The sequence below is a fragment of the Bidens hawaiensis genome, unplaced genomic scaffold (genome assembly GCF_021521415.1).
Source record: "Bidens hawaiensis isolate Kalapana, Puna unplaced genomic scaffold, B.hawaiensis_p1.1 tig00012782_1, whole genome shotgun sequence".
Lineage (NCBI taxonomy): Eukaryota > Viridiplantae > Streptophyta > Magnoliopsida > Asterales > Asteraceae > Bidens > Bidens hawaiensis.
This window is the reverse complement of record NW_027492059.1, coordinates 474283-486457: the sequence shown is the minus strand read 5'-3', so window position 1 is coordinate 486457 and position 12175 is coordinate 474283. Positions and strand designations below refer to the sequence as shown.

Genomic DNA, 12175 nt, shown 5'->3' with positions numbered 1-12175 from the left:
GTAAAAGGAAGCTAGCCGCGCAGCGTGGCTTGCTCCTAAGGGCCGGTCGACCGGCTGGTTCTTCCGGATCAATCCTGATTCCTCATTTTAGCTCGTTTTTCGCCTTTTCAACCACATTCAACTCTCGGAACCTAAAAAACACAAATATTTTAGTAGTATACAAATATTAACTAAAAATGAATAAAACTAATAAAATATTATACAAAATATACAAGGGAAATATATATAAATATCAGTATATCAAGTACAATTCTCAGCCGCCACCGAAGACATTAGCGTGGGTCCTGCAGAACTGGAGGCGCCCAAAAAACAACTCTTAATCGTCATCTTCCGTGGATCGAAGGCCCGTTGGAGAAATTCACGTACCCGAACGACAACCAAAAAGGAAATGTGCTATTCCAGACGATGTGTCAAACAATTGGTCTGTTAATGCCCAAGAGTTTTATAATAGTGGTGACTATTCGTCTAATTATTCTGTTATCTTTTTTCAACAGTTAAAGCTTGACATATGTTATAAAAAAATAATTTATAAAAAAATAAAAAAATTTACGAAATGACGGAGTAAAAGACATTACTGTTCAAAAACTGTTTCCAGAGCCGACTTTCTTTTCCTCCGTCGGTTCGTCCTACTAAACCGTTGGTCGCTAAACTTAAAACGTTGGTTCAGATGGATTAACAAGCTACGTGGCGCGTTGGAATAGGGTAAAAATTCCGTGGATCAGGAACGGTTTCTGTCGGATCCGATAAAATAGTTTGGATACTTTGGGAATTTATGTTGGTATTGGGCTATAATTGGAAAAGGTGGGTCAAAATGACTATTTTGAGAATTTTCCATTTATAATTGCAATTTGTAGTTTTGGTGGATGTTAATCGTTTTACTAGTATACTCATGAAAAATTTAAGTAGAACCATTAATATTTAGTGTCAAAATGTTATTTTCAACAAATATGAATTAAGATGTTATGCGTAATGGTTCAACTAAAAACGAAAAATGTCTCGCTACATCATTGACACGTAGGAATGAGGCTCTCACTAACTTCTTTTTTATAAAAAATGTGTAACGATTTAACTAACAATACAATTATATTATTGTTTAATCTTTTTTTATATCAAAATGCGAGGGTTGAATCTGATTAGTAGAAGTTGTAGCTAGCCGCCTAGCCCCACATACTTGAGCCATTTGTCTGCTAATGTAGTGACGCCCTTTGACACCCATTCAACCTTTGTTGTAATGATTTGGTTGAAATTTGTGCTAATGAGGTGGTAGAGGTGCCGTGCCAGAACACTCGGTCGAATATACAAATCTATATATTACGTCTAATATACATGCATTTTAGTTAGTACTAATAAAGAAGGTTAGAATATTTACTTTTTAGGAATGTGTAAGAATCTAAAAAGAATGTTTCGTCTTAAGGATTTACCGCGTGGTTCCCGTTAGCATTTTGTTATCCAAGGGTTTACGAGGTTTGACTTAAAAACAACTTATGCTAAGCAAAATATTTATCTCGATCTTTCCTATAAAAACAATGAAATATCCAAGACGAATGATGTTGTCGGTAGGTCATAGGTTATAATGGCTATTGGCTACTGATGAAAATTTTGTGCTAAACCTTTGGAAGAATAATGATCACTAGTAATCTTATTTATGACATACTATCAACAGTAGAGGTGCACAAAAAACCCGAACTCGGAACCGGACCGAAATAAATACCCGGAACCAGTTTTTCTAATACCCGGGTTTTTAATACCCGAACCCGAACCCAACCCTACCCGTAGGGTACGGATAGGGTATGCATTTTGGCACTAAAATCCGAACCCGAACCGGACCCGATTTATACCCGGTAATACCCGAAAACCCGATTTGTACCCGATAATACCCGAACCCGGAACCAAGGTTTTCCAATACCCGAAACCGGGTATTTCAAATACCCGATGTATACCGGAAAAATACCTTAAAAATACCAGAATAATACCCCTAAAAAGTGTAAACTTTTAAAAAATCCAATCTATATAAAAAAATATCAGAAAAAAACCCGAAAAAACCCGTAAATAGAGTTTTTTCAATACCCGATAATAGGGTATTCAAATACCCGGTTTTAGAATGTCTGGTTCTATACCCGACCCGAACCCGATGCATAGGGTATGATTTTTAGAGACAATACCCTACCCGATTATTACCAATACCCGGTCATACCCGTACCCGGTCATACCCGAACCCGGTTCTATACCCGAACCTGGGTATTTAGAAAACCCGATTTGTGCACCTCTAATCAACAGTGGTGGATTCAGAAAATTTTCTCACAGGGTCGGGAATTTTTATGGTCGGCACTAATACAGTTGTCGGGTCGAATCGGATCGAGTCGGGTCATATATATAAAAAAAAGATTACCAAACAAAATATTAGAAAATAAATATATTAAAGTTGTTCTCTACGAGTTTTCATTTTTTGAAATCTAACCATCACATAATCTACTTTAACATTGACAAGCAAGTCTTTCTCAATGTAACAAATACAGTTGTCGCTTAAATTTTCATAACCCACATTCGAAAATGATCTTTCAACGGTTGCGGTTGCTACGGGTAATACGAGAGCCAACTTTAATAAACGATATACCAATGCAAAGGAATGGTGTTTCTTTGTTTGAACCATCAATTGAACAAGACTTGCTAAACCATTCAAGTTTTTAAATCGTTTATCTCCTTTCAAATTATCGATGTACGTCGCGAGTTCAACCGGGAGTCTTCTTTTATCACTTTAATCAAAATCATATGGGTACAACTCGATTAATCGTAATATTTTTGGAATAGAAAATGCCCAAAAATTATCACAAGGAGTCAAACAACTCAACGAAACAAGTAAGTCGGATGTTACCTCGTTAAAACGATCCCCAAACTCTTGGATTTGCAAATCTAGAACCGCATTGAAGCAATCAGACTCATAATATTGGCGATTTTTCATGTTTGTTTTTTTTCTTAGCGTTAGTATGTTAATGTAGTCATCATCCATCGAAAGGACGAAGTGAGGCAGTAGAGGCGGTCAAAAAAATAAATTTTAGAAGTTAGAATGAGATTTTGGGTTTTGGACTAAATATTGAGTAGGGTTTGAATTGGGTTTTGGGCTTAAAAATTGGATTGGATATTGGACTAATGGACTTGTTAATATTAAATTCAAATTTAATAGAAAAAATTGTTTATATAATAATATTTATAAAATTGTCATTGTATATTTTGTTAGGGTTAGTCTCAAAATCTCATGGGGTTGTCTCGAAATGATACAGGGTACGGCTTCAAAGTTTCACAGGGGTCGGTGTCAAAATTTTACAGGATCGGTCGGGAATTTTTCGGCATATTAACACTAAGGTTTTTTTTTCACAGGGGACGGGAGACACCCCTGGGGTGTTAGTGGCTACGCCCCTGACTACCAACGAAATTTATTAGGAATCGCCGACTAACCGATTAATCATTGGCCACTTATAAAAGGTCGTCCAAGGTCGGCTCCTATCAAAATGAGTTTATCAACATATCGACTCTTTTAAGTATTGCCGACGGAATGACACTGGAGTATTTTAAATTAAATAAACAATAGTTAAAATATTTTTAAATTTCATATAGAATAAAATAAATTAAAAATTCTGGTAATTCAAAATTATAAAAATGTACAAATAATTGAAAAAAAAATATCTCGTAAACCGGTTAAACCTTTAACTAAACCAAATCAAATACGAATATTGTTATTCAAAATATATAAAATACAAAGTCTAGCTAAATAGGAAAAAGGTCAAGTCGATCATGGCCGTTGCCTTTTAACAAATTTTGCATTATGTGCAGGCGCAAAAGCTATAGCAAGAATCCCATAAATAGTCTTACCTTGTCTTCACCAGCTAATTAACAACCAATGTCCCGTTAGAAACAATTCCCACAAAAGAAAAAAAAAAGGAAAAAAGAGGATGAAATCTAGAGATTCTTGTCACCTATGTATGATGGTAAGTGTTGGCATTGATTGCACTGGCCAATGGCTCTGCGCAATACTTTGCAAGGATTTCAACGTTGGCTCAAATAGTGCCTAGAGGTGTCCAACATGTCTCTTTATTTATATATTTTGTTAATTAAATACCAAAAGCGGAACCCCTTGCAAGCCGCAAGGAGCCCAAACATAGAAGAAAAAACAAGTAAAAACAAACAAAACAAACAAATTACAAAGGAGAGTTTACAAAGTTGAACCTACACCATTTCTCCCAATCTAGGCCCGATCTTTTGTTCCTATGTCCAACCCATAAAAATGTCATCGATGTTATTTCATTCACGTTTTTTGCTTTGGAAACCGGTATGATGTTAAATACCACATCATTTCTTGTTCTCCAAATTGTCCAACATGTGACAACCGAAATTGTTTAAATCACATTATGTCACACTCTTAAAATCCACTAACGGAGTTTTACCATCAGAGGGTGTGAACTAACAGGATCGGAATCATTAGTTATATCAAACACCATAATTAAAGTTTTCAAAAACAACCAAGACATACAAGTCTTAAGTAAAAATGCGGAAGCGTAAACTGTAAAGCAAATAGTTGCGCCACACAAGACGACTTAAAGCAACAGTTATCATGACAAAATTTTAAGAAAGTTTAAAACAACAGAGTTCGGTGAATGCATGTCCTATACCGCTGACCCACCTCGGCTACCTGAGATAAACATACTAAAAGTGTCAACACAGGGTTGGTGAGTTCACAGGTTTACGTAAATTAAGCGTTGCGTTTTAGCGTTACCAGATAGTGTTATGCCAATTACATATCAATAGGTAGCTAACCTATCAAGCATGTATTACTAAGTGTTCGACACCAAAGCTGACTGTTTATACGATTGCCTTGCCACCATGTCAACCACGACCATGGTAATGTGTTAGCCAAAATCACATCCAAACGACCTACAGTCGAGTTTAGAGTTGGGTGGGGTTTGTCAAACCCGGTAGTACTACTAAAAGGTGACTCGCTATTATCCAATATTAACTGGTTCGATTGTTCAGAAGAACTTAGTTGGTTTGTTGCCACTTATCCTTACAAGTGATATATAAAGTATAAACAAAATCTAAAGCGTTGGAGTATGTTATCTCCCCATAATAAAAGCGTTAAAAAGTAAAGGGGCCGTGAAACTCACTGTTTGCGAAGTTAACAAAAATCCGAGAAAAGCGTGCGTCACAGAAATCCTCACTAGTGCTCTAAAAACAAAAATGAGATTTCTAAGTGTTTGAGCTACGAGTGAGTCTCTAGACTCGACACAAAAAAGGTATGCATGAGATGTATTCGTTTGTGAAACAAGTGCGACTCGACAAACATGTTGGTGATAAGTTACATGTGTGAACAAGTATAGTGTTAAGTGTTACTATGATACATCATCACTAAAATATCTACCACAAGGGCAAATATGTCAAACACATAGCAAACATCGGTCAAATAATCACTTTTCATGTTAAATCAAAGAATTCAGCAGCTAAGTTACCGAGACAGATTTTAACACGTCAAGATTACTCTATTTCACTAACCATACATATAGATAAAATCACCAAAAATTCATCACAGAAGCACAACTAGTTAGGTTTCTAAAAATATTTTTATTACATACGGTTTTCTCACAATGATCAAAAGTTCAAAACAACACAGTAAGCACACAGCAGTTATTATCATGCGCAACAAAACGTTATTTACTATTATCGTTACATGGTTAATCCAATTAATGCAAGGCCAATTGAGTTAGATTCTACACTCAAATTATTAACTCCCAGAAGTGGAATCAACTCAATTGGTCTTGTCGTTTGTGAGATATACAAAACCGCCTACAAGAAAGCTTCCCGAAACAGACTCGCGCAACAGATTTGTAAATTAATAAAAACTAACTTCCACACGTCCAAAAATTGTAAACTCAGACTCTTTAAAAACTAGACTCAACCTACCACATCATAGAATCAATAATCACTTCCAAATACATCATTAACATCAAATTACAGTCGTTTTAACACACAATTATGAATCTGTCCAGCATCAGTTTTCATCAAAAATTCAACAAACTACTAATCTATGAACCAAGAATCATGCATACAACCCTAGCTCATCAATAATCAATATATTTAGCAATTAGGGTTTATGATCATCATGTTTAATCATGCCAAAAATCGATAGAATATGTTAGATATAGTGTTTAGTTTACCTAGTTAGAAACCTTGGATCTTCAAACAACTTGCAATCAATCTTGTATGTGTGTGTGTATTTTCGGCCGATCAATGGAGAGGGAAGGGGGTGGGGCTGCCGTTGCAAGGGAGAGGGAGAGAGGGGAGAGTTAGGGTTTTGTGTTATAAGTCTCTTTATATATTAATTAATTAATTACATGTTACAACTTGCACCCTCAACTTCTGTTTTGTATAATTCTAACACAAACTATTTCTTTTTCATTCATGATATGGGTTATACATGTAAGCACCAAATTACATATAAACGTAACACATAATTATATCAAGTACTTGTTTATAATATTTATTGTTTGTTCACCAACGGCTTGAGTCGACGTGTGTGTGTTTCGATGAAACTCCGAAAGACTACTTGTGTAATGATTGTCATGTGTCATTTAACTCTAATTAAATGTAATTTGAAATGCGTTAACTGGAATGACATAGTTCGTATGATCTTACGTTTGAATTAACGGAGTTAACCTGAAATTGACGAGTGTCACACATTACATTCCTCTTTGTTGCTCTTATGTATCTTCAGATAATCAAATAACTCCTTAATTTATCCAAAGTGCGATGAAGATGGTAGCTTAACCCATGCGTGAATGATAGACTAAATCCATCTAGCAACCCTACAATGAATCATAAGAGGTTCGGGGGATTCTAGCTCAATGTCACACATAGCATACCCAACGTCACAATAACTAAATTCGATCCAATAAGAGTCTCCACATAAAACAATTTATTTAAATAGGAACATGCTTTAACCAGTTATACCCATCTATAACCTAATGATCGAAATTATCAAGCTCCCAACTAAGATACTTAACTTGGAAGTCACTTACCGATCCGTCTGCGCCTCTCCAAAGCCAAGTGCCTGTTCCATATTTAACACCAGCTCGTGAGATCAAATTAATACACTCCTACAAGTCATTCTTTAGTTGAGCCAAGCGTATAGCCCTTGACCATCTCCAAATCCACATTACTTCTCCATTTATCCAAATATCGCAATCATGAATCAACACATCTTTTTTCTTCCAAAGAAAACAGTGAAGGAAACACTATTTTCAATAGCTTATCACCTGCCCATATATCAAGCAAAAATATTAGTGATTTTAGTATAATTAGGGACTAATTTGTTGATTAAGTTAATTGTAATATGACTCTATATTAGTGATTTTATAAGTGTAATTAGGGATTAACTTATTGATCAAGTTAATTGTAATATGACTCTATATAAGTCGGGTGCTGGGTGCACACTTATTTGATCTTATAATAATTTATAATCCTATGGTACTTGGAGGCGAAGCCTCTAAGTCATGGGGGTTCGGGTGCAGTGCCCCTGGTAGTAGGGTCCAATGAATGGCAACTCTTGACAGGGTCCAAGTGGTAGAGTCCCTGGCCGGGGTCGAGATGGTAGATAAGCTTAGAAAATTTTTTTATATATTGCTTTATTAAAATCGCAATAGAAATTTAATTTATCCGATGAGTTCATTTGTGAATCACAAAATTTTTTGATCTGAAAGTGTGATCAAGACTCTCAGAATTTCAAGATACTTGTTTTATTCGTAAATTCCCTGATACGAGTGTCTTACTCTTATCACCCATGCCTAAATTGTACCAGTAACCTTGTAGACATATCCAAATTCCGGATCATTTTATCCTATTCCAACTTATTAATACTCTTCCATATTCCATCAATCTATCGATTGTTTTCTGTTAATGCCTATTTTGGAGAATTTCTTGGCTCCACGTGACTAATTTCCCCCTTTTTATAATATGTTGTTTTTATATTATGCTACTTATTTCAAATTGAGTTCTATCTCTGCATAAGGTAAATCAGCACTTTCTAATCTACAACAATTTATTAACTGGTTAATTGCCTGAGTCTCCCAAGATACGATGATGAGTGTTTTAATCAGAACTTTACACGTAGATGTGATAACCTGGATACATTGGCGAGTGTTATAGAGGATTATGTAATCCTTTGCTGTTATAGCAACAAAGTGTTTACTTTTGGTCTATAAAAGGACAAAGTATTGACAAACTTTTGGTATGTTTGCAATGTGAAAGATGAAACTAGAGAGTTGTTTATATAGACACTGAGACACCCCTTCAAACATCATCATCAAAATTTGTTCGAGTCAAATCATTACAACAATTCAAATTTTCCTAAACCAGATGTCAAGTCATGAATCATCGAGACTGTTGGTTCTTCAATAGATGTAACTAACTCACGAGCAAATCAATGATACCAACTGACTTTGATCCGAAATGTAAGTGCAAAGTACACCAACAAAACCTCACATTAAGTTCATCGCCTGCATTTATGGTGCGCATATAAAAGGGTGAGTTGCACGCCCTTTTAAATGACATAGTGTAACACTATGTGGTTTTACCATCCTCCTATGTAGGACACACCGAACTTTTGGTAATTCTCGTTCCTTTTATTAACTAATAATATTTCAAAATATATTTTTTCCATGCCCAATACTTATCTTTTATATGAATTCATAAGCTTTTTTTCTGGATTATTAAAAAAGCAATAAAACTACAAATAATAATGATTATAACAATAATATGAATAATAACTCATATAAGTATTATGATGATAACGTGAATGTTGTTTTTATATGAATTCATAAGCTTTTTTCTAGTCATGTTTAACTAATTAACTAACATTAAAAATATAGTTAACTAGTAATCATATATCAGAATCAGATTATACACCATGTTAAAGGTAAAATGGATCTTTGATATTTTATTATTGAGAAAATAAGAGACTGAAGGATGAATATGGTGAGCAATCACGGGGGTAAACTAGGTAAAGTGGTTCTTCTAGAAGACACCATAGCTAAAATCAGGTACTTGACATTTGACAACACCATAGGCCATGGCATATTTTAGGTCTAAAGATTTTTTATTTTTATTTTTGATACATTTTCCTTTCTTTTTTTCTTAAAACATTTAATGAACCAATATTGTGTGTGTTTCTAGACGATTTTATTGCAAAGTTGAGGGTGTTTAATAGAAAGTCAAGAGACTTTGAATTAGCACTTTTATTGTCTTCTTCTCATATACGTATAAAGTGATATTGGTGACTTGGTGTTAATCCTGCCGGTGATTTCTAAGGATTTGTTTTGGTATCAATAACAGGTTGTTTTAAAAAAGTATTGACTTTCATCATGTCAAAATTGAAATAGGCTCAAGTTACAACCAAATGGGCGGCGTTTTGCTCACGTGAGCTAATATGACGCACCTATGAAACACATAGCCTACGTGCTAAATGTTGAGTTAATTACCACATATACTAGTGAAAGTTAAAAAGATGATGACCTCAGAAAGATTATGATTCATTTCATACTGTAAGAAGAGAGAAATTAATGTTGTCTAGCTATGACATAATGCAGAAATTTGGGATGATCTTGGCCCTCTTTTAATTAGAAAGTTGGTATAATGAGGTTCACCACTTGTTTAGAGAAAGTTTTGTACAATGATTATATCTATTAATGCTTTAGAGAGATATCTAGTGAAAATTTTGTGTCAAATTGAAAGACTTCGCTATTAATACAGTACTTATTTTGTTTATGTTATGATTATTTAATCTTTAAATATGTATTGTTTTAGAGAGATGTCTAATGAAAAACTCATCACAAATCGAATGACCAATATAGTGAGATGTAACACTAACTTCACTATTAATATTTATATGTTTATGTTATAATTATTTAATCTTTTAATATTTTATTTATTTTTTTAATCTATTTTAGTATAAAAAACACCTTTGTTTGACAAATAAAAAAAGTGTTCAAGAAATTAAAATATAACATGCAAAATTGCTAATCTCTAGAAATAATTTTAATTTATTTCAACCCACCAAAATTAATAAAGGATAATGCACTAAAAATACTCGATTAAATTTTTTTTAACATAATTTGTAGTTATAATTACTACGTGAAGTAATTGCTCTAAGGTTGTATATTCTTGGTTAACACCCACCATCATATCAACATTTTTTTGTGTCAAACACAATGCCATGGGCGTCAAGGATGAGACCTGAGTGGTTAACGAGCGAGAAAGGAAGAGATTGAATAGGCGCGTTAACTATGGTAATTAGTTAATTACCAATCAAAATCCTTCATTTTAAGGGAGGCTCCATCTCACAAGTCACAACAAATATTCCAAGAATTAACAAAGTTTAGTTACTTTCATATTTAGGAAATATAATATGTTCTATTTTCGAAAAGGATTTGATTTACAAGATAATTATAGATGTTGCAAATTTTGCAACCGATCCCAATCGTTTGCTAATTTCACGGCTAATATTTAATGCTTTTAGTTGTTAAAAGATTTATAAAATAGCCATTCACTAAATATATTCTTTTTAGAAGTAATTTCATATTTTTCCCATCAACAATTATTTCAAATTTACAACTATTGAAAAAAATAAATATCACAGAATACAAACAAGAAATGTAACCAAAGTATGTAACATTAATTCAAACTTAACACAATTCCTATTCATAAAGAAACAAAAACATGATACCTTAATTACATTAAAAGGTAACAAAACAAAAACCAATTCAAACTCGGACAAAGAATATACTTAATTCCGGACCACTATTCCCATCCGGATTCATCATGTAATAAGTCTCGGAATCCTTCGATCTGATCACTCGTTCAAAATGCGCCCGCATGTACGTTAGCTCCCCATCCGTACCAGTACCAGCACCCGAATTAATATCAACCACATCATCACTATTATTATTATTATTACTACTACTACTATTACTATCACCACCAGCGTTTGAAAGTACCCCGGCCCCCATAGATATCGCATGCAACATTTCCATAACATACAAATCATCATCCGTAGGCTCTCTTTTTACACCGTACCCCATTTTCTTCCCGTTACAATACATCGTCCATATCGGCTCGTCGACAAGCTTCGTCTTCCCACCACGCTTATCGCACTCCATCGCGATTCTAACAAGCCCCAACCCCATTTCTTGTAATAGTTTTCCCGTTGGAATGGATAGTCCTAGCAAAAGAACGGGTAAACACCTCGGGTTTTCTTGTATAGCCAGGTTGATTCGGGTTTTTCGGTAGCCGAAGAGGGTCCCGGTCATGCGGGTCCCACCGTGGATGTGGTGGTGGTCGTGTTGGGTGTGGAGGGACCCCGGGAACTTGCATGCGGCCGGGGTGATGATGGGGAATGAGCGGAAGACGGAGCGGACGCGGCGGAGGATTTTGGTGGATTTGGAGGGGTTTTTACGTGGGGAGGAGGGTTGGAGGGAGACTGCGGGTGATCGGGAGGGTGACGGTGGCGAAGACGATGGTGGCGGGGACTTTTTGGGGCCCGCCATGAAGTTAAGTTAATTATAGGTGTTTGATGTATGTGAATTAATGGTGGTGTGGATGGGATATATGAAGGGTGTGGGGTGCACGTTTTGTGAATTTTTGGTTTTTGTTTGGCCGTGTGGAAATTCGTTGACTTGCTTGAAAATAAATTTGATTTGTTTAATTTAGTGAAATTATACAAGTCTATAAGCTTTTCTAATCTATTCTTTAACTAACAGTCAACACCACCAACCTACACTAGTTTACATGTCTCAAAAATCCATAAACCCATTTTGCTCTAGTTATTTTGTTTAGGAAATTGGATTTAATAATAATTTAATGATCATTAGTGACCGATATTAATTTATACTCACAATGGAAACTAAACTTTTATCTTTTTTGTTATTTACTTATAGTTTTACTCTAACGGAAAAGCTACTATGGTTTCACCTAACTTTATTTACACAATATTCTAATTGGAATAAGAATAGGTCATTTGTTCATTATGGGTAAAGAAGTGATATAATTATACGAGTAGAAGGTGTTAGTATTGCGTGAATACCGTTTCGATAACAAAATAGTATATTGATAAATCATATGATTAGATTATTAGAGT

General features: G+C 34.7%; 1 protein-coding gene across 1 annotated transcript; it reads right to left on the bottom strand.

Moving 5' to 3' along the window:
* Positions 1-10654: 10654 nt before the first annotated feature.
* Positions 10655-11585, bottom strand: LOC143542102 (protein MIZU-KUSSEI 1-like). The gene has a single exon (XM_077034766.1). The coding sequence runs from the start codon at positions 11583-11585 to the stop codon at positions 10803-10805; it is 783 nt and encodes a 260-aa protein (XP_076890881.1). The 3' UTR covers positions 10655-10802.
* Positions 11586-12175: the final 590 nt, after the last annotated feature.

What these genes read in the sequence shown, in the direction of transcription:
- LOC143542102 (XM_077034766.1), bottom strand. Translation starts at nt 11,585, where the DNA reads ATGGCGGGCCCCAAAAAGTCCCCGCCACCATCGTCTTCGCCACCGTCA.